At 37.6% G+C, this 27,553-nt stretch overlaps 1 protein-coding gene across 3 annotated transcripts in view; it reads right to left on the reverse strand.

Annotated features, from left to right (window-relative positions):
• Window positions 1-27,553, reverse strand: part of NET1 (neuroepithelial cell transforming 1) — a 59,773-nt gene that overhangs the window by 20,307 nt on the left and 11,913 nt on the right. For all 3 annotated transcript variants that reach the window (XM_032623655.1, XM_032623657.1, XM_032623656.1), the window contains exons 2-3: window positions 24,804-24,870; window positions 20,340-20,399 (exon numbers count right to left, since the gene is read on the reverse strand). In XM_032623655.1, coding sequence (XP_032479546.1) covers window positions 20,340-20,399; window positions 24,804-24,870 — 127 coding nt within the window. The remainder of the gene's footprint in view (window positions 1-20,339; window positions 20,400-24,803; window positions 24,871-27,553) is intronic.

The raw sequence follows: 27,553 nt of genomic DNA on the forward strand, positions 1-27,553 counted from the left end.
GACAAGGACTTGAAGAGGTCAGAGGGTGGATTTAGACTGGGGAGTCGGAGACACAGGGATCAGAGTTGAAGCTCTGAAGTGAACGAGATGCCTGGGGGAGAAAATCTGGACAAAAAGAAAAGAGGCCCAAGGATCTAACTTTGGAGAGATGCCAAGGGAAGAAAAGGTGTTAGTTACGGCAAAAAGATTAAGATGGGTAAGAAAAGATTCATGGATTTAGTGATTACAAGTTTAATGAAGACCTCAAGTGTGCTAGTTCAGCAGAATAAAGACAAAAGAGAAACCACAAAGGTTTGAAGAGTGAATAGAGCAGAGTAATAGTGGACATAGACTATAATGACAAATAATCTATAAAAAACAATTTACTAAGGTTCACAGGACAGTGTCACTTCTTGCAGGAAGAAAGAACGCTGCCCTTACATAAACACCAATGTGTTTTGCATTTGGGATGATGTTCTTAATTTGTCTTTCTGCTTTTAGACTTCTGAAAAAAGTAATGGTGATTGGTTATATTTCGTCAACTGTTCTTTATTACCAGGTCACACCTGGGCAACATGTGTGATGCAGTTGGCCTTGAGAGGCTGTTTGTGGTAGGTAGTTCTATGCTATACAGCATTAAAGTGGAAGCACCTTAGAGATCACGGAATCCAGTTCCGCAATTTTACAGGTAAGAACACTGATCTGCTTAAGCCCTCAGAGTTAATAAGAACCCAGTAGTCTGGTTCAGTTAGTTTCATCAGTTAAAAGATGGTTGCAAGTAAGGCCAATACTTTATGGCTACTTAGTTTCATAAGGGAATAAAGGACTTATGCAGAGTGGGAGTGAGGAAAGAAGTTGCTAGGGCGTTCTCATGGTCTCTTACCTGATGTCTTTCTCCAAACTATGTTTTTCTATTTAGTTCTGATAGAGGTAAGGCCAAGGTAACGAGGGGAAAGGACATCTCTCATTTCTCTCCTTCAGTAAGGGTCCGAAGGGTAAAGGTAGAAGTCTTAAATGCAGAAATAGCCTGCAAAAACCAAGTAGGGTCTAATAGTGAATAGTCCCAGTAGAAAAATCCCAGCTCACCAAACCTAAAATCTTAGTTTCATTTTGGATGTTCAGGTTTGTGGTCTAAATATAATTCAGACAACTGTAGACAGCATCTATAAAAGCAACAATGGACAAGGGATGTTCAGTTAGCACTCTGAGCCATGAGCCTGAGAGAATCTTGACTCTAACAATGCTTTATAAAATACGAGGGCTGAAAAGGTCCTTTGTGATCATTAATTCATCCTCCTCAGTTTTCTTAGGAGGAAACTGGATAGTGAGGAAAAAGAAAAAGGAAATGTGAGTCCTTACTCTGTGCCAGGAGCTTTATGCATATTATCTTATTCAACCAACTTTATGAAGTATGTATTATTACCTTCATTTTACAGATGGAGGAAACTCAGAAAGTTTAAGAAACTTGTCCCAAGTTGCATAGGTCATCAGTGGCTGGACAGGTTTGAATCTGGTCTGCTCAACTGTGGCTGCAACGTCTCTTCCCCGTGAGACAATCCATGTACCACCTTCAGCACCGGTCTGTACAGCTCAGTGCTCAGGCACTGCTAGTTGTCATTCTACGAGTTAGGAGCAGAGCTGGGTTTAAAACCCAATCTCCTAGTCCCAGGCTAGTTTTGCTAAATAACTGCCAACATTTTATAGAGAAGGAAAGCATAAAACCACAGTAGAGAGATTACTTGTATTATAGGCAGGTAAATAAAAAAATAGTAACAAAATAGTTCCAACTGCTTAAGTTTTAGAAGAGATCCTATTTCAATCAATGGTTTACTTTACTGATCATGTTATTAATAGCAATTATTTATATGACTTTCTACAACTGAAACACAGATTGGTTGAGTGTCTTTGTGTAGAAAATCTAGAGTTTATAAACTTAAAAACATAACTGTGTTATCTAAAAAGAATAATGCAGCTTTGTTTAAGAAATCAAGTTTTTGATAAAATTACTGTTTTCCAAAAACCAGGTTTAGTTAGAGCCTCTGTTCTTCTGTTTGTATGGAGCCTTCAATGCTTCGTTTCCTACAATTTGAATAAGGTAAAGAGAAAGATGTTTCCCTTCTCTACAGAAAAAGGACTATTACCCTACTTACCATTTTTCTCCTTTTAATGTGAAATTAGAATTCTGGAATTTAGAAATAAATTAAAGCTGAAGAATAATCATTACTTTTTTTGGTATAGATATTTGTTTTTATTTACTTTTGTCTGGAACAATAACAAGCAATTGGAACTTAGGCTAGGAAAGCCTTATTATCCGTAAAGAAAAAACAAAAATCTAAGCTCTCTGCTGCCCTCTACAAGGGATATTGTGAAATGCAATTGCCAACCTACTTTTTTCCACTTTATGTTGTAAGGGCTTATATTGATAGTAAAATTTTTATCTTTAGCCCTGTGTAGCTCTCATGTTTTATATTGATAAATTAAACATATATTTTAAAATTGTACAAGTGTATAAAAAGATTCCACAGTTCACAAGAAATATTTTAAGGACTTTTTCTAAATATAAAAAAAAGATGTTCCACTTTAAAACTCTAGAGTTCAAGATTACAAATAACTACTATGTATCTCACTAAAAATAGGTTAGTTAAAAACAGAATTTCAAATCTTACTAAAAAAGGAAACACTGATTGAAATATTAACAAGATGGAACTTCTGAGGAATCAGAGTTCTAAAATATCTAGTAATGAGTTTAAAAACACCACCAAAACAGGCAGTTACATTTGGATGAGATGAGTATGAAAGAAGTTAGTAATGAAGTTGTATGTGGATTTGAGTTCTTAAATGTCATTTGGATTAAAATTTCAGTAGGTCCAAGCTTTACTAAGAATTTACTTTGGGAAAAGATCAACTCAGATCAGTTAATACTATTAGAAAGACTAAGAAGCTTGATGTTATCAAAACCATGGTTCTTTTTGCAATGATAATACAAGCAGCAAATAAAATTGGGTATTGGTGCTGTCAGTGGTGACTTTTTATTTCAAGTACACAGGGATCTTCCAGTATCATGTAAAGATTGCTTATACTTCTATAACAAAATGCTGAGTGGGATTTTCTGCCTTTTTTCCCTGAAACTCAGCTAAGGTCAAAACCTGACGACCAACAACACTGTCTCACGCCGGCCTCCTGTTTTCTCAGCTCATTTCTTACTCCAGTTGTTGCTGCAGTAACCAGCCCCGCCTCCAACAGGTCCTGGCCTCAGCTGCGCCCCTCTTGCTTTCCACCCTCGACTTCTCGGATGCCGAGTGTGGCATTTACACGTGTAGCCTGGAAGTGTGAGGGATTAACACCCCATAGGACAGCCATTGACTAATGGAGCACAGGAGCTAGTGGATAAAAGACCCTCTTCAGACCCTTGAGAAGACAACTGTTTGGTGTATTTTACATGGCTCTTTAGAAGGTCCCATAATTAGATGCATGCATGAGCTGCCCCCTTGTTCCCTGGCACCACACCTGAAAAGAGACTACCTGTCAATTATCTCACGTCTCAGGCTCTGATTTCTGGAGGGAACACTGGCTAAGACACTGACACTGAGACTGGCCCTAGAGATTAGACACACCGGATGGGATTCTGGAACTGGTCACTCATTGATAAAATGGTATTAAGGACCAAGATATGAACTGGGTACAGATGGAGCAGTGAAGCAATAACATATGTATAGCAGTGGTGACAAATGAACAACATGGGGGCAACAGTAATTGTAAGGATTGCAGAGTTGGCTGGCTTTTGTTAATTGCTTTAAAAGCCTGAAAAAGCAAGTGGTAACCTTCAAGTTCTCAGAGTCATTACAGAGGGAAAGGCCAAGTGGGAGCCCCTGAAATTTCACCCCCTACACCTGGGCCAAGGTAATAAACTGAAGCAATATTGCACACCGAGAGAAAACGCAGAGATGGCCATCAGAATTACAGCAGGTAGGAGTGGTAGTCTCTAATGTATCTCCATTCAGTTGATCTGTGTGCCTCCTGCAGCGAGATGGCCTGTGATGGCTAACAGTGGACCACTGAAAACTTAAGTGGTAGCTTTAATCTCAACTGTTGTGCAAGATGTAGAACCTTTACTGGGACAGATCAACACATCTCTAGTATTTGGTATACAGCTATTAATCTAGCCTGTGTGTTCTTTTCAATAACCATTAGTAAGGAGCAAACGTAGTTATCTTTTATGTGGTAGACAGCACTCTACATTTCATGTCCTGAGGCTGTTAACATTTATGTTCTCTGTCATAGAGTCCACAAGGACCTTGACATCCCACAGAGCATCATGTTAGTCTAGAATACTGATGACACCATACTAACAGGATGTGGTGAATGGGAAATGACAAGTATTCTGGACAGTCTAGGAAGTCAAATGCATGCCAAGAAAATTCAAGGGCTGCCATATTAGAAAATTTTTAATAGGTCCAATGGCCTGAGGCTTTCTGGGATCTCCCCTCCTAGGTAAAGGTCAAATTGTTGCACCTTGCATCCCAGCACTAAGAAAGAGGCATGGCACTAGGTTGAAGAGAGCAGATACTGCACTTGGAAATTCTGCTCTGACCCATTAATGAGGTAATCTGAAACGCTCACAGTTTTGAGTAGGATCCAGAGCAAGAGAGGCCACTGTAGCAGGTCCAGGCTGGGTGTCAGGTGCCCTGCAGGCCATGTGAGCCAGTGTATCTGATCAAGCTTGAGATGTCTATGGTAGACAAAGATGCTGTGTGACGTCTTTGGCAAGGCCAGGAAGAGAAATTCAATGCAGATTCCTAGGGTTCTGAAGCTAGGTATGCTTTCCATGGCAGGAAACCACTTGCTGTTTGAACAGCAGCTCCTGGTGTGCTAGCAGCCATAGTAAAGACTGAGGACCTGCCCACATTACATCATGTGACTAATGCAATTAGAGCCGCCCCAAATGAACAAGGCCAAGTATACCAACTGAGTCACAGGATTGGCCAGGTACCATGGAAATGGTCTATTTGGAATCAGGCCTGAGCCAGTCCAAAGGGCATAAGTAAATTACTGAACAGATTGCCACGTTACCCGGTACATTACACTGAAATTTCCCCTTCAATTCTTCATCTGTTGGTGGGGGTGGGGTGGGGTTCTCAATAATCAACTAACATAGGAGAAAAACTTGGCCCTAGTTCATGGGTGGATTAGCTTCATCTGTTGTTTTGAGCACGATTACGGACCCATTTAGGGATGGTAAAGGGAAATACCTCCAGTGGGTAGAGCTGTAGGCAGCACATGTGGCTGTTCACTTTATACAGAGGGAGAAAGGGCATGAAGTACTGATCCATACAGGCCCCTGAGAAGTGGTGAATGGTCTGGCTGATTGGTCAGGGACTTGGAAGGAGCAAAATCAGAAAGATTGAGACAAAATATTTTGGAGAAGAGGCATGCAGATGGACCTTCGGAGTGTGCACAAAGTGGGAGAATCCCTATCTCATGTTAATGCTTATCAAGAGTACAGAGGTGCTAGTATCCTGGAGGCATTAGTTAAACAGGATGATTTATCTCGTGCATATCAGAAGGTCTCTCCCTGGGACTATCCCAGCAAAATAAGAAAAGGCCTGAGAAATAAAGCTGTTGGTCTTTGGGGGCCTGCACTTTTCATGGAAAGAGATTATTCTCTCTTCTCCTCAAGCCCTCCATCCTTCAGGGACTCTCAATAGCAGAGAGGGCCAATATGGCACTGACTCCACATGAGTTTCCGGTTCTACCAGTATGAGGAACAGAGAAGAGACTGGGGAGATGGTCTTACTGGCATGGTTGCATCAGGGTAGGCAGACCCTACCCTGGGATGGTAGCATGCACTGGAAGGGCTGTTGGTATAATGCTTGCTAAGGTCATCAAAAAGATGTGGCTAAATCTTGCAAGAGACTACCAATACCTAGGGGAGTTTCACAGAATGGATTCCTTATTAGCCATCACTCATTCTCATTGATCCCATAGAGGGAAATTTAGAACAGAAGTTACAGCCAACAATGAAAAGGATTGTAATCTCATCCAGTAAGGTGACTATCTTATTTCCAGTCCTTTCTCCCTGCCTAACATCCTGGAGGAGACTGGGTCTTAAGGAGGTGAAAAGAGGTATTCAAAGACTAGAATACATGTCTCCCCCACAAGTTTCTAGAGTCACAGACAGCTATAATCTATGCCCCCAATAGGATGTAAGCTTCATGAGGGCAAAGACTGTTTTGCTCTCTGTGTCTGGCACATAGTAGGAGCTCCAAAATATACTGATAGAAATGAGTGAGTGAATGAGTGAATGAATGAAGACCGAATATGCTGGGGAGTGGAGAAGAGCTACGAATGAAGTTTGAGATTAAAATTTTATCTTTAAGTACAGGTAACAGAGGCTTAGAATGGCTATGTAAGTTATACAGTCAAACAACTAGTAACACACAACTGGTAAGTCCAAAAGTTAGAGTTCATAACTTCTAAACAAGCTTCACTGGCCGTAGCATAATTTCATTTGATTTATGGCTTATTTTATATTAGTTAGTAGAGCAAATAGATGTTAAAAGAAATATAATTAATATCCCCAGAAACCTAATAGAGAAAATATATTAATAAAAAAAGACTATTATGAGAAAACAAAACAAAGAACTAGAGATTGTGGAAATTAAAAAGAAATTGTCAAAATAAAAATGTCAATAGTTAGGCTAAATAGCAGAACAGACACTAATGAGAAATTAGCACATTAAGGAATTCTTCCAGAAAATAGCACAAAAGACTAAGAGATGGAAGAATTTAAAAAAAAAAAAAGAAAGAAAAAATGGAAGAATAAAAGAGAGTAATAAACATATAAAGTAATTCAAGATGTTCCAGATATTCCAAAATCTTCTGAATAGGAGCTTTAGAAGCAGAGACCAGAGAATAAAAGGATGAAAATAAACTAAAAAACAAGAAAATTTCACAATGCTGAATTAAATATTAATCTTTAGATTAGGTAGGTTGTGTGTTTCTAGAAATTTGTCCACTTCATCTAGGTTATCCATTCTATTAGTGTACAATTGTTCATAGTACTCTTGTAATCCTTTTTAATCCCGTAAATTGGTAGTAATATCTCCATTTTCATTTCTAGATTTTAGTAATTTGAGTCTTGTCTTTTTTTTCCTTAGTCATTTTACCTAAAGGTTTGTCAATTCTGATCTTTTCAAAGAAACACATTTTAGTTTCATCGATTTTTCTCAATTTCTCTCTTGACTGTTCTATTCCCTATTTTATTTAAGTCTACTCTAATCTTTATTATTTCCTTCCTTCTGCTAGCTTTGAGTCTAGCTTGTTTGTCTTTTTCTGGTTCCTTAAAGTGTGAGGTTAGGTTGTTGATTTGAGATCTTTCTTTTTTTTTTGCGATACACGGGCCTCTCACTGTTGTGGCCTCTCCCGTTGCGAAGCACAGGCTCCGGATGCGCAGGCTCAGCAGCCATGGCTCACGGGCCCAGCCACTCCGCGGCATGTGGGATCTTCCCGGACTGGGGCACAAACCCGTGTCCCCTGCATTGGCAGGCGGGCTCCCAACCACTGCGCCACGAGAGAAGCCCCTCTTTCTTTCTTTTTAACGTGAGCATTCATAGCTATATATTTCTCTCTTAGCACTGCTTTTGCTACATCCCATTAGTTTTGGTATATTTTGCTTTCATTTTCATTTGTCTCAAGGTCTTTTCTAATTTCCCCTGTGATTTCATCTCTGACCCATCAGCTGTTTACTAGTATGTTGTTTAATTTTTACTTACTTGTGATTTTTCCAGTTTTCCTTCTGTTACTGATTTCTAGTTTCATTCCACTGTGATTGGAATAGTACTTTGTATAATTTCTATCTTTTCAAATTTATTAAGACTTGTTTTGTGGCCTAAAATATGGTCTATCCTGGAGAATGCTCTATGTGCACCTGAGAAAAATATATATTCTGCTGTTTTGAGGTAAGATGTTCTGTATTTGTCTCTTAGGTCCAATTGGTTTATGGTGGTGTTCAAGTTCTCTATTTCCTAATTAATTTTCTGTCTGGTTGTCTATCACAACAATTGGAAAAAGGTTTTAAATATTAGTAAAATCCAGGGCTAACAAGAGTATAAGGATATGTTTATTATCATAGACTGATGGAGAAGTGAAAATCTATCAAATTTTTCTGGAAGGCAAATGAACAGTATTATCAAAACTGAAATTTGCGGGCTTCCCTGGTGGCGCAGTGGTTGAGCGTCTGCCTGCCGATGCGGGGGACACGGGTTCGTGCCCCGGTCCGGGAGGATCCCACATGCCGCGGAATGGCTGGGCCCGTGGGCCATGGCCGCTGGGCCTGCGCGTCCGGAGCCTGTGCGCCGCAACGGTGAGAGGCCCACATACCGCAAAAAAAAAAAAAAAAAAAAAAACTGAAATTTGCAACCTAGCGATTCCACTTCTGGGTAACTATATTAGAGACATAAGCATGGTCCCTCCTTTGTGCACAAGGAAGAGGTACATTAAGCATTATTTTTAATGTAGAAAGAAAAGACAAATATACTAAAGGGCCATTCTTAAAGGACTGGTTAAGTAGACTATGGTACTTTAATACTATGGAATACTATTAAAAAAAAAAGCACAAGGTAGCCCTATATGTATTGATAAGATATAAATAGCAAAAGCAAGCTATAGCATAAGTATATATACGACATCATATATATGTCACCATTATACACACTGTGTGAAAGTAGGTAAATAAACAGAAAAGGACCTGGAACACATAAAATAGTAACTGGTTGCCTCAGAGGATGGAGGTGATAAGAGGGGACTTGAAAAAGTTGTTTTACTTTTGTACAAGCACAATGCATTTGTGTGTTACTTTTACAATTAAAAAGCACACAAAAGTATTTAGATGCACATAGCAGTCTAGGAATGATTCATAGCTATCTAGGAATGATTAAGTTTAAGGATAAATAGCTCTGGATTAATGGATTTTTAGAGCATTATCAGGAATAATTGTTTTATATTTAATTTTTATATTTTAAGTTAAGAGGAACCATTTTGATATACCTTTGGTTTCTCTTAACTTTTATCACCTGTACCAACAGTTGGCTTTATTTTCTGGACTTCTGTCACAGAGAAACAATGTTTTATTATTTTACAGGGCAACCAGTAGAGATCACAAGTTATATCAAAATGCAAAATGAAGGGCGGTAAGGTAGCCTTGTTCAACAAGTTATATGAAAATGCAAAGTGAAGGGTGGTAAGGTAGCCTTATTCATAAGTTAAGTCACCAGCTTTTGTGTGTCAGCTAGCTTCAAACTTCTCAAATCTGTGCCCCAGGAAAATAACCAATTACCTGTCATAGTTATTAAGGAATAAAATACATAATTTAGTATTAGGCTTAATCTAAAATTGCACAGTACAGCAATACTCAAAATATAACACTTCAATAGGCTATTTAACTTTTAAGAAAATGAGATCCCCAAATCTGAACGTTGAGAAAAAGAACGAACTGTTCATATATTTTAAAAGATTTCTTCTGAAGTGTTTTGGTTTGTTTTTTGATCACTATCAGAGTTAAAGAACTTCAGTCATAAAAATGACTCAGTATTACTCATCCCAGTATTATTTCACATTAACAAAGTAAACAGTCACTTTTGACTCTTCCTATCAGAAGAAAAAGGCAAGGTTATGGCTGCTAAGAAACAGAGCTGAGAAACACCTTTGGAAAACAAATACTGTGTTCTTTTTAAAATGAATAAACTTATACATACCACAGTAGTAAGACAACCTGATAAAAGATAGTGCTGAAATTTTACTTAGAGACAAATCTGATAAGCAATCACAGCTTCACAGCCAATGATGCATCACATGATAATTCAATTAATACTAAATTCTTCATATAAGATATCCTAAGTCAAAATACATAACACAATGCTCATGTTACATCCTTACCCAAATCCAAGGTCTTATTTCATTTATTTGACCAATATTACTTATCTGTTTACTCATCAAACAGATGGCTATGAAATATAGAGGTAAATAAAGTGAATGATTTTCAGCAACAGGCATTAAATGATCATACGAACTGATTACATTTAGCTTATTACATACTATCGTTCTTAGATGAAAGCCCACGCAAAAAACAGGGGTTGGGGAGTCGACACAGTATCTATTTTGGGGGGAAGGATAAGTTTAAGAATGCCATACTCTAACTCAGTAGTTTTCAACCCTGGCTATAAGCAAGAATCACCTGGACATCTTAAAAACAAACAAACAAAAAAACCAAACAAATTCCCTCCTCCCCAGATGTTCCTAGGTCCCAATGTCATCCACCCTCATTCCTTACACCATCACCCAACTTTCACATAGTTGGGATAAGGCCCAGCAGCACATTTCTTCCCCTAAAAGCTCCCAGGTGACTCTGACCTGACGCCAGGGTCGAGCATCTCTGTTTTGGCCGGTCATTATTTTCAAGGTGTAAATACAGCTTAATGCTACTGTGAACTTCATTGCTAACTTCTTTCCTCCTCGTGGAATCCTAACTTGCTCCTTCCCCATTCAATTCTCCCTACCAAGGGGCACATAGGAGAAGTAGCCACCCTAGGCGGGTGGGGGCATGAAATACACAAAGAGAGGTAAGACTCTGGGAAGGACTCCTGGAGATAATGCCTGAATAGTGGATAAAGAGGCATAAGCCAGGTAAAGAAAGGGAATGAGGATGTGCAAAGGAAAGGGAATAGGAAGTATGATACGAAAAATTCTGGAGCGATGGAGTAGGGAAACTCATCATAAAGGGGTTTATATGTTAAGTGAAAGATTTGATTTTTATCTTTAAAGCAATAAACAGCTTCTGAAAGAACTCAAGCAAGGTACTAAAAAGACCAAGTTGTGGAGAAAGATCAATATGGCACCATAAAGAGGCTATAGGCAGGGAGGCCAGTTACAAACCCCTAGAAGCAATCGGATAAAAAGTTCTGAACATTAGGACTGTGATCTGGCTTAAGGATTCAGACTAGGAGTCATCAGTTTTAGACAGCAGCATCTATTGACTGAATGAGTTCTCCGAGAAGGATTAACTAAGAAGAAAAGATTGATAAAGATGGAACCTTAGGAATGCTGTTTTCATTTCCACAGCCATTACTCCAATTCAAGGCCTCTAGACTATACCAGACCATTACTAACCTATACCAGACCATTACTAACCCATACTTTCTATACAGATGGAAAGACTATACTTCAGAAAATCATTTCAAGAATCCAGAATGTTGCTTCTGTTGATTTTCATGTGAGATCAATAAATTCTTCAGCCTATCATTTATAGCCTTCAACTAAGTGGCCAATTAACCTTCTGTACTTCATTTCTTCATTCTCCTATATTTCTTTGACTCTTTCCAAATCATTTGTTCATCATTGTATTAATATAACTGATTTTAATTCCTGGTATTTGTAGATGCCCCTTCTCTATCTGGGTTGGTCTTCCTAAGTTCACATTTGCTTTCATAAAAACCCAACTCCAAACCAAGACCTCCAAAATATCTTCTATTACTCTCATTCCTCCTTCTAATACCAACTGGTACTTCTGCACAGTCTATTGTAATCTATGCAGGCATGATTTTGTCAGAGGTTCTTGTTTCCTGTTTGTATATAATCTTATCTCTAAGGTCCAGTATGGTGCTTGGAACATTGTGGGTGCTCCATGAATGTTTGTGGAATTTAAAAAAAAAAAAAAAAGAGGGCTTCCCTGGAGGTGCAGTGGTTAAGAATCCACCTGCCAATGCAGGGGACACGGGTTCGAGCCCTGGTCTGGGAAGATCCCACAGGCCGTGGAGCAACTAAGCCCTTGTGCCACAACTACTGAGCCTGCACTCTAGAGCCCGTGAGCCACAACTACTGAGCCTGCGTCCTGCAACTACTGAAGCCCACATGCTTAAAGCCTGTGCTCCGCAACAAGAGAAGACACTGCAATAAGAAGCCTGCGTACTGCAATGAAGAGTAGCCCCTGCTCACCGCAACTAGAGAAAGCCCATTTACCTAGTTGGTGAGTATTAGTTCATAATATAATATCTACCCTAAAAATTATAGTAATTCAAATAATTCCAGTAAATTCAATGTCAATAAAATCTGCTAAAATTACATTAGGTTTAGAAGAATGCTGAATTTGCCTTTCACCACACTGGGAACAAAATAACATGAGGCACAATTCTGGGAATAAGGTGGTGGCAGCGGTACAGTTTTACAATTTTTCCAAATCCTTCCATAAAGACATGTAGAGCAAGGACAGCAAAACCAAAACCCAAAGTCAATATGCACAGCACTCTGTAACAAGATACACATCTCCATGAATCCAAAAATACGTTAACATGGATAAACTAACAACAACTCTAAGACCTATATGGTATTGGATGAGAAAACAGAGAAAAATAACAAAACATCTGCCAGATCTGAGTAGAGAAGAATCCCCAAAACTATTAACAGCTCCTCACTGCAGAGTGAGGCAAGCCATTCTGAGAATAGCAACTGCAACTGGAAAGAGTTTTATATACTCAAGGGTGACAGTAAGGAGTTTGTGACTGGAACACCTGAGCGTAATGGACTTTCAAAGCTCATTCAAAGGACAAAGCCCTACACCATGGAGCAAGTTCTGGGAAGATTTCAAATACGAACACAGTAGAGTAGAGCTGACAGATACAGGAAAGAAAAAGTTCAGATAAAAGTTGAGGAGAAAAACAGGTCCTGGAGAACTCAGAAAGTATATCTATATATTTATCATTTCTTTCTTTTTTTTAGCCACACAGTACAGCTTGTGGGATCTCAGTTCCCCGACCAGGGATTGAACCTGGGCCCTTGGCAGTGAAAGCACAGAGTCCTAACAGAAGAGGAATTTTTAGAGTCATGAAGCTCTCCTGACTCATTCCTTCTTTCTAAAACTATTTTCACATAACAATGACCAGGAAAAAGAATCATAATCAAATCCAATACAAAGTTTTTATATTAAAAAAAGATATAGGGGAAAAAACATCCCTACAAAAAATAAAGGCATTGGGGCTTCCCTGGTGGCGCAGTGGTTAAGAATCCACCTACCAATGCAGGGGACACAGGTTCGAGCCCTGGGCCAGGAAGATCCCACATGCTGCGGAGCAACTAAGCCAGTGCGCCACAACTACTGAGCCTGTGCTCTAGAGCCCGTGAGCCACAACTACTGAAGCCCGCGTGCCACAACTACTGAAGCCTGTGCGCCTAGAGCCTGTGCTCCGCAACAAGAGAAGCCACCGCAGTGAGAAGCCTATGTGTTGCAACGAGCAGTGGCCCCTGCTCACTGCAATTAGAGAAAGCCCACGCACAGCAACGAAGACACAACGCAGCCAAAAAAAAAAAATAAATAAATAAAATAAAGGCATGGTAGAAAAACATACTCACAAAAACTATAATATTCCAAAATTAGCTATGAAGGAACATAAATCAGAATTAGAAAGGCAATAAAATTAAGGAAAGAATGAGGCAGAAAATACCAAAACTTGAAACCAGACAAAAAGGATGCCCGAATGCTTTTTCATTAGATTATCTCATTTTCTAGGGCTGTGTACCTTTTGCTTGATTCACTATTTGCTATTAAGGTTTTTTTGTTACAACTCTGTAAGGGTAGATGTTAACTCTGTAGGGACTGATAGCAATGTAAATATATTTGGTAGGCAGACATGTAGATGAGGCTATTAATCTATTTTGTATCAAATTTAGCAATTGTACTCCACCATTCCTTCTTTCAGTGATTAGAATACTTCAGTGTTTCCTATAGCTCTTTGACCAGCTTTACCATTCTGTTGGCTTACTCATCAATACATTAATACACTAATCTTTGATAGGTCTTCATTCTTTAAAGAAAAAGAAAAGGCAGATAGAGCGACTACCATAGCAAAACAGAAAACCCAATAAACACCAAAAATGAGAGTGCTTCCCCCCACACCTTTTGTTGGTCAGATGGAGGCAAACTGAACAGCTATGAGACCCACATGGTTTCAGCATTTGTGCACAGAGAAGCAAAGGGAAGGCAACTGGGCTTGTCTGATGGCCCCAAGAATAGGGGAACCCCAACAGTGGTGCACTGCGAACAGTGGTCTAAACTGGGAAGGATTCCAAGGACCAAAGCCTCACGCCATGGGCAAGAGCACCTCCAAGTAACAAGGTTTATTGGTGCTGGAGCAGTCTGGGCCACAGAAACTCTTGAAACTAACACTGCACTGAGAAAAATTTCTAGGAGTAGGATCCAAATTGAGCGGAACAGGGTAACAGAAGCAAAGACAAGAAACAGTCCAGATAAAAGAGAAAGGGAGCAGAAACGAAAGATTTCAGAAAACATGAGGCCATACTTTTTTTTTTTTTTTTTGGTACGCGGGCCTCTCACTGTTGTGGCCTCTCCTGTTGCAGAGCACAGGCTTTGGACGCGCTGGCTCAGCAGCCATGGCTCACGGGCCTAGCTGCTCCACGGCATGTGGGATCTTCCCGGACTGAGGCACGAACCTGTGTCCCCTGCATCGGCAGGTGGACTCTCAACCACTGCACCACCAGGGAAAAGCCCCATACTTTTTTTTTAATAGATCTTTATGGGAGTATAATTGCTTCACAATACTGTGTTAGTTTCTGTTACACAACAAAGCAAATCAGCCATATGCATATACATGTCCCCATATCCCCTCCCTCTTGAGCCTCCCTCCCATCCTCCCTATCCCACCCCTCTACGTCATCGCAAAGCACGGAGCCGATCTCCCTGTGCTAATGCTGCTGCTTCCCACCAGCCAACTATTTTACATTCGGTAGTGTATATATGTCCATGCTACCCTCACTTCATCCCAGCTTTGCCCCCGCCCACCCCATGTCCTCAAGTCCATTCTCTATGTCTACCTCTTTATTCCTGCCCTGCAACTAGGTTCATCAGTACCATTTTTTTTTTTTTTAGATTCCATATATATGCATTAGCATACGGTATTTGTTTTTCTCTTTCTGACTTACTTCACTCTGTATGACAGACTCTAGTCCATCCACCTCACTACAAATAACTCAATTTCATTTCTTTTTATGGCTGAGTAATATTCCACTGTATACATGTGCCACATCTTCTTTATCCATTTATCTGTCGATGGACATTTAAGTTGGTTCCATGTCCTGGCTATTGTAAATAGTGCTGCAATGAACATGTGGTACATGTCTCTTTTTGAATTATGGTTTTCTCAGGGTATACGCTCAGTAGTGGGATTGCTGGTCATATGGTAGTTCTATTTTTAGTCTTCTAAGGACAAAAGAGGCAAGAACATACAATGGAGAAAAGACAGCCTCTTCAATAAGTGGTGCTGGGAAAACTGGACAGCTACATGTACAAGAATGAAATTAGAACACTACCTAACACTCAAAAATAAACTCCAAATGGATTAAAGACTTAACTGTAAGACCAGAAACTGTAAAACTCTTAGAGGAAAAACAGTCTTTGACATAAACCACAGCAAGATCTTTTTTGACCCACCTCCTACAGTAACAGAAATAAAAACAAACAAATGGGACTTAATTAAACTTAAAAGCTTTTGCACAGCAAAGGAAACCATAAACAAGACAAAGAGGCCATACTTTTAAAAATCACTTTGTGAAAACAACACAAGAGGGGCTCTAGAGTCATGAAGCTGAAAACAGGCTACCATGGCCCACTCCTCTCACCTAAAAATACAGGAAAGGAAAACTTAATGTACTTCATAAAAGAATCATGAAACCCATTTAAAACTACTATAAGAAAACAAAATGTGGAGTAGAATAATGTCTTTATAGCCTAAAATAAATGAAAATTATAGAAGCTATGAAAGAACATAAAGTTCAGAAATTAGGTAAGTGGAGAAAGGAGGATTTGAAAGTGATAGAAGGAAAGAATTAAAAATAAAATTATTTCAGAATGAAAAAAAACAATGGCTAATGCATTGAGAGAAAAAGAAGGTAAAAAAGGAAGATGAATTTAAAAATAAAAAAGACAAAAAAATGTTTTGAAAGAAAGTGATAAAAAGAAGACCCAACCTAAGTATAAAGGGCAGGGAGGAGAGGCAAAAACAATAGAAAAAATACCAAAAACTATAATTCAAGAAAAAATGCTCCTAAAACAAAAGATGACTTGAAACTATACACTTATTATAACTTTTCAACAGTGGCACTTTATACCAGAAAACAATGGAGTAAAATATTTAATATATTCAAGGAAAGAAAATATGAGCCTTAGATTTCATATTCATCCAAACTAACCTTCAAGTATAAAGGCTGCAAACAAACTGATATGAACATTCAATAACTCAGGGAATACTGCTCCCATGAACACTTCCTCTGAATTTACTCAATTCTAGAGCAGGGGTCAGCAAACTTTTTCTGTAAAAAAAAAACAGTAAATATTTTAGCCTTTGCAGGTCACATGGTCTCTGTCACAACTATTCAACCTCTGCCACTGTAGTGTTTTTAAAAGCAGCCATAAACAATATGTAAATAAATGGGCAGGTCAGATATGGCTTGTGGCCCACAGTTTGCTGACCCTTGTGCTAAAGAATGAGCTTCAGAAAACCAAAAACCTAAAAAGGTATAGATATAAGGACTGGTGCTGATCATTAAATATATACTTACCTGTAGAACTAAGTCTAAATGGTGGTTATCAGGGTACACAGCTTAGTTTATAATGGCTGAATGTGCTGACCCTGGGGATACAGCAAAACTATTTTTTTAAAAATGGAGAATGATGAGTGTACATGAAAAGTAAAATAAGCACTTATTACTTTAAATATATTAACTTAGAATAAAGAGAGATTACTTCAGTCAGAGGAGAGGAGAGGAGAGGAGAGGAGAGGAGGGAGAAGAGGTGGCTAGTTAATTAAAACAATGCTCACAGGAATGAACAAATCTACAATAGACAAAAAGAGAGAAGTGAAGGCATCATAGAAAGATAACCAATAGAACAAATACATGAATCTTCCTAAACACTGAAAGATATAACAAAGCTAAAACATACAAGTAAAACAAAAAGGAGAGAATAAAACAGAACACATAAGGAAAGATAACATGCTATTGTTTATCCAAGAAAGTGGGATACACAAACATATGCAATTACTTATAATTTTAAAAAGTGGAAGGATAAACCATGAAATTAATAAAAGGAAAAAAAAAAACATCTTGTATAGAAGAAAGAAGTAGGGTAGGAGAACCAGGGATAGAAACAAGAATCTTGTAGAACTGACTTTGAAATTCTACACAATTTTGTTACATGGTTATAAGAAAAATTAAATTTAAAAAGCAGTAATTCTTAAAAATTGCAAATAAAGTGAGTTGGCATAATTACACATAGGAGAGAACTAGTTCAATAATTTTAAAACATAAAATTTATATATCCTCACTATAACCTATATATAAAAAACAAAAAATGTGAAACATAAAATTTTTTCAGTAATTTTATCATTTGTAGTAATGTGGTAGTAATTTGTAATAATGTAGATTTGTCTTTGAACCAAGGGTAAATCAAGTGAGTAATTATGTCAGTGTCCCACAGAAACCAGATTTTTGGTGCAGGTGAAAGAGATCTAGACAGTAAGATTAATGAGATTAAGTAAAAGATCCTTTAGCATTGAATTTAAAATATCAATATAAACTCATAATTTATTTTATCTTAAAAATTATATATATATTTTTAGCTCTGTCCATTAAAAAGGCCTAAAAACAATGATCAACTGGTAGCAACAAGTGTTCAAAATGCCCAGATTTTAGCCTCTAAAATCAGGGCTTTTAGAAATGACCGATTCCAGGTATGGAACAGGAAAAAAAGAAATGTACAAGTTGGCTTGGAATAACCTGTCATCCAGGAAGAAAAGGAGGCCATTTAGCCTCTAGATATAAGGTGAGGGTCATGTCAAAAGGACATAGGGAATCAAAACGTTGTACACCTTAAATTTATACAATGTTATATGTCAATTATATGTTAATAAAGCTGGGGGAAAAGGACATAGGAGACCTCCTGAGGCAGCACCCAGAGACCGAAGATGGGAAAATTTGAGCATAGTAAGAGTAATAACTAAAATGGATCAAAACACAAAAATGTGTTCATATCCATGAGTTCATAATAATATTAAAAAGAAAAATCATTCGTTACTTTTAGAGAATTTTAATGAATAAAACTCATTATTTTTGAAAACTGATAAAGGAAAGGAATCAAACACTTGTCCTACCTTTATTATAAATCAGTACCTTTGAGTAACCAAGGCTGATGAGGGGAATTTTCTCTTTACAGAAGTATTCCAGTTAATAAACAAAGGACTGATAAAGGCACAATATAACCACTTTGCAACCTCCAATGAATAAATGGATCTAGGCAATGATAATTAATGTTGGGAACATCACAAAAAGACATTACATACCTTCTGAGGGAAGTACATAATAGCCCCAAACACTCTCTAGATCTAACTACCAATTTATCAGAAATACAGAGAAAAGAGGAACACAGGAAATGATACCATGGGGATGCAGTCACAACTTTTCAGGCTGTGGAAAGCTCCCCAGGAAAAAAGACATGGTTCCCTCAACAACAACAAAAATTTGCAAGAAAACAAAGAGCTAGAGAGGAAACCTATATATTAAAAGATACTAAAGAGATATAATCAATCTCACTGTATGGACCTTATATGAATTACAATTCAAACAGATAAAATGAACAAAAACAAAACAAAACATGTTTAAGACAATCAAGGAAAGTGAGAACACTGAATCTGATGATACAGATGAAATGATACAATGTCTAGGATTTGCTTCAAAATAATCCAGGGGAGGCAGGGTAGGTGAGTGGATAGATGATATGAGACTGATCTGATGGTATATTAATTATTGCTGAAGCTGGGGTGAAAAAAAGGAGGATTGTCTTTAAGTAGATCTGACCATGGATTTTATTGTGGCAAACTCTTATTTCTGCATAAGATTTCATTTGAAGCACACCTAAAAATACTCAGGGTTGCCATTCACACCTTTTTCTTTCTTTGAAAACAAGATTTAAAAAATGTAACTAAAACTGTTTTGCAAAAAGCCTAACACTTAAAAACACATAATTCTTCTATAAAGACATGTACACATACCCACAAAATCTGGATTGCCAGATTTGCTAAAATGTTGATGGGCAGACCTATAAAAATTTAATTTTTAGAAAATACCTTGTCTTTAAAAAGAAGCAGGGACTTCCCTAGTGGTGCAGTGGATAAGAATCTGCCTGCCAATGCAGGGGACCCAGGTTCGATCCGTGGTATGGGAAGATCCCACATGCCATGAAGCAACTAAGCCTGTGCGCCACAACTACTAAGCCTGCGTGCTATGACTACTGAAGCCTGTGCGCCTAGAACCTGTGCTCTGCAACAAGAGAAGCCACCGCAAGGAGAAGCCTGTGCACCACAATGAAGAGTAGCCCCCCGCTCACCGCAACTAGAGAAAGCCTGTGTGCAGCAATGAAAACCCAACACAGCCAAAAATAAATAAAAAATTAAATCTTAAAAATAAAATTTTTTTCCAACCCTTTAAAAAAGAAAATAAAAAGCAGCAGCTGCCATCGTTAAACGTGATGTCAAACATTTTTTAAAAATATTACTTTAAAAATGTGTAACTTTTCCATAACAATCTTTTTAAAAAGGTTCCTTAAAACCAAGATGGTTCTGTAAAACTTGCCAACTGACAAAAATGAAATAAGTAATTTCAAAGATGCCAGAGTTTTGGACTTAACTACAATTTTACAGAAGAGGATTACTTGGGGGGGCAGGTTTTTTAAATTATTATTACATTTTTCTTATTCTTTTAAAAATTTTTATTTGAGTATAACTAATTTACATTATTAAATATAATTATTTACATAATTAAATAATTAAAAATAATTATTAAAAATAATTATTTTTAAGTTTGCACTGGGTTTTAGTTTATCATAGATCACACATTAGAAACCCCTGGGCTACATCTGGCTTGTAGACAAGTTGTTTGGCTTGCATGGCTTTTTAGATTTGGGGGCTAGAGCAAAGGAGCAGCTACCTCTCTTGAGGAGAGGCATGGTGCCCTTCTAGTTCACCACAGTCCCCCACCTACTCCTTTCTCTGCATAGACTACAGGCCTGGTCTCCTTAGGCATGTGAGTTTGTGTTCACTATTATTCTGAGGGAGGTTTTCTATTTGTTCTTAACAAAGAAGTAGAACAGAAAACAGAGGAGATCTGTGACAGCCAATATTATTCAGTTTTGCACTTAAAAAATGCAAAATGCAAAAACCCCAGCATTCATTATTTTTATAGCACAGAAATAAAATGCTATCTGCATACTCTTAAATGTTTTTCCTTGCCAGAGCAGTAAGGCTTACCTTCAGATCAAGGCTGCTAAGGCTTATGACATCATCATCTTTTGCTCTTCGTTTTCTTTTCTATAAAAAAGAAAAAAATTTATTCTTATATAGAAGGCATGCATGTTAGTCCATTAAACAAAGACCACATACAACTAGAAAAATCAGTTTTAAAAAGTGAAGTCTTAGGCTGTATTCATAAGAAAATTATTTTTGTGAGGGATGCCCATAAGTTATCGCCAGCACATACTATATACTTTCTAAAAAGTCCCCTCTGACTAAACCATCCCTTGTTGTGAAGTGATTCCACCCTATTAAAAAACTTACTTATCTAAAGTTTTTCAGAACAGAACTCTTATGTAAGTCAACTCTATACTTGTTAGAGAAAAAGTAAAATATGTTTTATATATAAAGATAATAAATTTCTTAAAAAAGGAACACATATTATTTATCCTATGGGGGGGGTGATTTCACTAGGAAAAAAATATCCTTTTCTCATGGCCCAAGTAATTAAGATTTGTTGCCTGAAGCAGGATTTATCAGGTGGAAAATGAACATCCATGTACCGGGAGTACCTTCCAGTTATCATTCATCACCTTCATTCAGCCCTACTGGTGCCAGTAGTGACAAAACTGTGTATATAGCTTTAAGTTCTGGTCCTTAATCAATACTGAAAAAGAATCCTTAAGTAACGTTTCTTCCCTTAAACCTCAAAATAACTTTTCAGGTTACTTGTGATACAGCTTAGCCCTTGTGAACTCTCAAAACTGACAAGCCAGGGCTCCCTTCCAGGACCTGGCCCCACCCTGAGGAGAAACTGTTGAGAGCAGAATCAACATAGAGCAGGATGGGGGCAACTGAGAAAAGGAAAGATAAAGTCCAGATAGAAGTGGGGGAAATATACGGAGCCTGGAAGTCTCAGAAGCAAGCCCCATGAAAACAACAAAAGAGGGAACTCTATAAAGTTAGAAAAGCTATCTGCACCAAGCCTCTTTGTAAAAGTTCAGGAAAACTAAATTCATATTAAAATGAACAGAAAATTCCCCAAGTCAAATTCTACACAAAATAACTGTAAGAAAAAAGAGAGAATAAGGGGCAGAATAACATCCCTACAGGGAATGAAGTCACCTCAAAAGGAAATGCTCACAGATGCAGAGCAAACCTATAAAATACTATTTCGAACTTAGCTAAAAAGACATTAAGAAAATGATACAAGACACGAAAGAACAATATAAATCAGAACTGGGAAAAACTAAAAAATGAGGTGACAGAACTCAAGAAATCTCTATTGATTCTAAGGTTATATCCAGAAGATGCAGCAAAGTATGAATAATATGATCCTAATTTTGAAAAGCAAACTAAACAAAAATCCTGCTTATGTGTATCTTATCTGTGAGGCTGTGTATTTGTAAATAATTATATGAGCAAAATATAGAGGGATACATACAGTGTTGGTGACATGGGTTAGCGCAGAACTGGGGGAATGGAAGGACTTACATGGGGAGAAGAGAGGAAAGGGGGAGGAAACTGCCAAGCAAAAAGAAGATTGTACTGAGGGAAAAAAGGCATGTACAGGATCATACTTATGTATTTATATAGAATCTATACATGTGTGGGCATATGTATAAAGAAATTTAACAGATTTTAAAACATTCTACTGTATTTTCTTTTAACTATTTTAAAGTTTCATCTTTCATATTTGTATATTCAACCCATCTAGAATTTATTTTTGTATGTATGTGGTATAAGGTAATTTGGCCAACTGTCCCCACCCCTAACATCATTTGCTGAGAGCACCATTCTTTCATAACGCCTATGATACAATAAGTTCTCATAAGTCGGTTTCTGGGTTCTCTATTTCATTCCAACGGTCTATTTATCTACACTTGCACCCATATAATGCTGTGTAATTTCTGTACCTTTGGAGTGAGTCTTAATAGCTTATACGCTCAGTCATAATGCTCCCTGATGGGTACACTACTTTCCCTGTCCTGGGCCTTCTATTTCTCTGCATGAATTGGGATCTATTACATTCTAATGAGATTTCTATCAGAACAGCATTGGCTTTATGAATTAATTTGGGAAGAATGGACATTTTTATGCTATTGAGCCTTTCCTTGCATGAAATGGTATATCTGTCCATTTCATTAGGTGTCCTATGTTCTTTACTAATGCTTTCCAGTTTTTCCCATAAAAGTCTCACCCATCTTTTCATAGATTTATTCCTAGTTTAACATTTTTTTATTTCAATAAAAGCATCTTTAAAAATTACATTTGTTGGGCTTCCCTGGTGGTGCAGTGGTTGAGAATCTGCCTGCCAATGCAGGGGACACGGGTTTGAGCCCTGGTATGGGAAGATCCCACATGTCGTGGAGCAACTAGGCCCGTGAGCCACAACTATTGAGCCTGCGCGTCTGGAGCCTGTGCTCCCCAACAAGAGAGGCCGCGATAGTGAGAGGCCCACGCACCGCAATGAAGAGTGGCCCCCGCTTGCCGCAACTAGAGAAAGCCCTCGCACAGAAACGAAGACCCAACACAGCCAAAAATAAATAAATAAATAATTTTTTTAAAATTACATTTGTTTGTTACTAATATACATACGTGCTATTGATTTCTTTTTATAACTTTTATGGCCTTGCTCAAACTCTTATTAGTCCTAATAGTTGCTATTAATATTCTCTTGGATATTCTATGTAGACAATCATATTGTCTCTAAGTAATGAAATCAGACTGTCTCTTCCTTTCTAATTTGTGTACCACTTGTTTTCCTGTCCTACTGTGTTGGCTAAGAGCGCTAGTACAATGCTGAATAAATATGATGACAGCATGCTTTTTTCTAAATTTAAAGGGACTGTCACTATCATTTTATCATTATGTATGTTGTTTGTGGTAGGTCTCAGGGTAAGGAAGTTCTATTCTATCCCTGGTTTGCCAAGAATTTTATCATGATTGGGTGTTGATTTTAATTTTTCCACTCTTACTTCTCCTCCTCTTTTCTTTGATTTACTCTATTGTTCTTTTTCTCACCTCTTGAGTGCTTAATTTTTGTTCTTTTCCCTTCTTAAACTCTGTACTTAAAAAGTTATAAATCTCCCTCTTAGTATTCCTTAATCAATCACATTCCAAAAGTTTTAATACATGAACCGTTAGATATTTCTTTTGTCACAGAGACCTCTACACAAATGTTTTCCCAAGTGAGATGCATCTATCCCAGATGATATGCAAGGTAACTTTCCTGGAATACAGGAGGAAAATGTTAGAACTTCATTTTTATGTATTTCTTAATCCTTAAAAAATAAGCTTTACTAAAATTTAATACACAGATGATGAGCTCATCATCAACCACATTTAAAAATGTGAGTTAAAGATAATGGCAATCTTATCAAATCCATTTTAGAAGTCAGCCCCAAACTGAAATTATCCCGACTATTTGAAATATACATTTATGTCCACTATCATTAATCTCACCCTAAGTGAGTACTGAGCTTTGAAATATTAGCTAATAAAGTTGCTACATACCTAAAAATTATAAATAAATATATCAGGGGTAATGCTCCAAATATTTTTGCTGATAGTCTTGCAAAATCAAATTTGGAGATACTTCTCTACTAGTTTTTCTGTTTAAGTTTAGGTTCTTCAACTAGTAAGGGAAAGGGACCAAGATGAAAAAAGTTTGAAAGGAAAATGTGGAACTGCATTAAAATCAGGAGACTCTTACCATGAATGCTTTACTGACCACTTAATGTATGTAAATGCTATTATTCACAGAAATCTCGAACAGGAGTCCCCAACAGAAAAACAAATTAAATACAATAGAACAGAATACAAATGAAATGGCACATCCTCAATACATGCACATATGTAAAGTTTGGCAAACTAGAGGCAGAATCGTTTTTGCTATTTCCCCCAAATACGAAGAGCATAAGAATCATGTTCTATTTGTACATACTTTATTTACATGAGTATTGTGAAGTAATGAGTATTTAATTATAAAATCCCCCAATTTTCTGGTGTCACTTTGCACAAGATTAGATGCCTCTGTAAAGTCTCATTCTAAAAATAATGGAGTCCCTCTATACTAAGATGACTAATAAAAGATTCATTCATTATATATATTATCTACAAGCATTTTAATATTTTTCAACCAAGAAAAAAGCTGTTAGAGTGTGTGCATAAAAATAGCCTCACGTTTCATTAATATAGTCTCTTAATTTTAACACGGGTAGGGATGAGAGAAAGAATTGCATAGAGTTAAAGATGAATAGATCTGATACTTTTCAAAATATATTTTATATTTAATTGAAATAAAAATTTCTTTCAGTTTGTTAGCAGAAAAGAATTAAATTAGGCTGCCAAAGATAGTGATAGAAACTCTGTACTTCAAGGTTTTCAGAGAGGTACAGACAACTGAGCTGTACACCAGACTGAAACACAACCCAGGAATTAACTAATGTCTTGAAATAAAAAACCTAGGTGTCTACTCACCAAAGTGAAGTCCCAATGGGGGCCAGGTGTTAAAAATGTGAAGGAGCTACCTCTCTGAAGGGAATATCTGTTAACAGAAAATTCAAACAATAAATACACTGAGAGTAACTTCAGTAAAATAAAGCACTAGACAGATAAAAGCTATCTTTTTCATAGTTTCAAAACTGTTCAAAGTAGCCTTATTAGTCATTCAATTGTAGAAATAAGAGGAAGGGTATGTAAAAAAGAAACCACAAAAAGTAAAAAATCAGGGTATAGGTTCTGGTCATTTTCAGAAACTTTACAAAAATGAAAGGAGCTTTATAAAATTAGTGAACAGATTAAGAGTATTTAAAGAAAATAATTCAAAACAAGCAGAGTTTATTCTAGGAACATACACATGGCTCAATAATATGAAATATATTTATACAATATACTGCACTAATAGGTTAAATAAAAACCAGTAAATGATGCAAAAATTACTTGATAAAATTCAGCATTCATGCTTAATATTTTAAAAATAAGAATAAAAGAATACTCTTAACATAATAAAACCTAAATGCATTTATTTTGTATTTCATGTTTAAATCTCTTCCATGTACTGATTTTTTTTAAAAAAAAAGATTTAATAAACCAAATAAAAAGTTTTGAATAACTATATAGGAGACAAAGGTCTCAAGTAAGATTAAAATTTGACTAAGATTTTGTTCTTTACTGCTAAGTGGCACATTTTTATTCTGTGTCATCTTGTCATTCAATGTAAAGAAACAAAATAATCCTTATGACAAAAATCTGTCTTCACCTTTATAAAATATAAACCTCTATGTTTATAAAACATGTAGAAAATCACGAAACATAGCTAGCACATGAAATAAATTTTATAAACTATACTTATGAGAAAAGCAAAGGCTGTTTATTCAGAGCTTGCTACGGCAAGGGAGATGGCCACCATCACTTGCGTTTAGGCAGACTCAAAGGCAGGCTGAGTAATGAGAAAGCTTTACAGTGGAAAAAAGGGAAGGCTTCAGGTGTACCCTGACTGGCAGGGGGAAGCTGTAGGCAGGCTAACTAGGACTAGGGCATCCTATGTGATTTACTGGGTGCAGATTTGATTTGCTCTAGTTGGTTTTAAGTTGGAAGCAAGGACAAAAATTAGGGAAGCTGGCAGCTACTGATCAAGTCCTGGCCATCTGGGGCTGATTATTACAGAAATTACTGCGCTTAGCTTCCTGCATTGTCAGGCCACTGTCCACTTGTATATTCTGTCTCTCACCCTTGACCCTCATAAGGGGTCTATAAGTTACAGAAAACCACAGATGGCCGTTATTTCTACAAATATTTAGAAGCTTAAATCAAACACAAAAACTTTTATAGTTTTCTAAGCTAAATATAAAGCAGAAGTTTATTTGACAAGGAACACAAGTGAAAATGGCTACAAGGAGAAAGAGGATAGCAAAATGGCTTCACAGAAGAATTAATACTTAAATAATACTAAAGCTGAATCAAAGAGAAATAGCAATTAGCAAAGCATACAAGAGCCAGGAAGGCTCTGTGGGGAAAGGAATAGTACATGTTAAGGGGGAGTGAACTGAATTATATTCAGGAAACTGCAAGTAGTTCCTTATGTTTGAGTATCAAAAGAAATAAAAAAGGGCTAGATCATGATAAAAGGCCTCACATACAATCCCTAAGGAGTATGGACTTGATCTTGAATATGTACGGCAACTGTCAGCAATTGAGTTCTAAGAAACAAGAAGGCTGGATTGGAAGAAGGCCACACTGGTCAGGAAGACAAGTTAAGAGGCAGTTCCAATATTGCTTACAACAGATGGTAAGGGGCAGAGGGACAGCAGTAAGGTTAGAAAGGAAAAGCAGACCAGAGAGGGCTCAATGGCATAACTGGATGGAGAATTCTTTTCCTCCCTAGGCCTGTTCAGTTACTATTAAGGTTCCTGACATAGTGAAATAGGATGACACTAATAATAATTAGAAACAGTTGCACAAAGATCTTAAGTTTTTTTTTTTTTTTTTGCGGTACGTGGGCCTCTCACTGTTGTGGCCTCTCCCGTTGCGGAGCACAGGCTCCGGACACGCAGGCTCAGCAGCCATGGCTCACGGGCCCAGCCGCTCCGCGGCATGTGGGATCTTCCCAGACCGGGGCACGAACCCATGTCCCCTGCATCGGCAGGCGGACTCTCAACCCCTGCGCCACCAGGGAAGCCCCCAGATCTTAAGATATTTAAAGCAAACATTTCCTAAATAATTATTTGGAGCTCAAAAAAATTTTTGAGGGCCTCTGTAGTGGAGCAGAATAACCCTAAGGAACTGATGATTTCTTGCCATTGCAGAAAAGTCAAGCAACAATGAAGAAAATAGCATGATTTTTGATAAAACACTAAGACATCAGCAATAAATTATAATTCACATGACTAAAGAATACATGGGGGGCTTCCCTGGTGGCGCAGTGGTTGAGAATCTGCCTGCCAATGCAGAGGACACGGATTCGAGCCCTGGTCTGGGAAGATACCACATGCCGCGGAGCAACTAAGCCTATGTGCCACAATTACTGAGCCTGCGCTCTAGAGCCCGCGTGCCACAACTACTGAAGCCTGCGTGCCTAGAGCCCGTTCTCCGCAACAAGAAGCCACCGCAATGAGAAGCCTGCGCACTACAATGAAGAGTAGCCCCCGCCCGCTGCAACTAGAGAAGAGCCCGCACACAGCAACGAAGACCCAACGCAGCCAAAAATAAAAATAAACAAATCAAAAAAA

This window comes from Phocoena sinus, chromosome 2 (genome assembly GCF_008692025.1).
Source record: "Phocoena sinus isolate mPhoSin1 chromosome 2, mPhoSin1.pri, whole genome shotgun sequence".
Classification (NCBI taxonomy): domain Eukaryota; kingdom Metazoa; phylum Chordata; class Mammalia; order Artiodactyla; family Phocoenidae; genus Phocoena; species Phocoena sinus.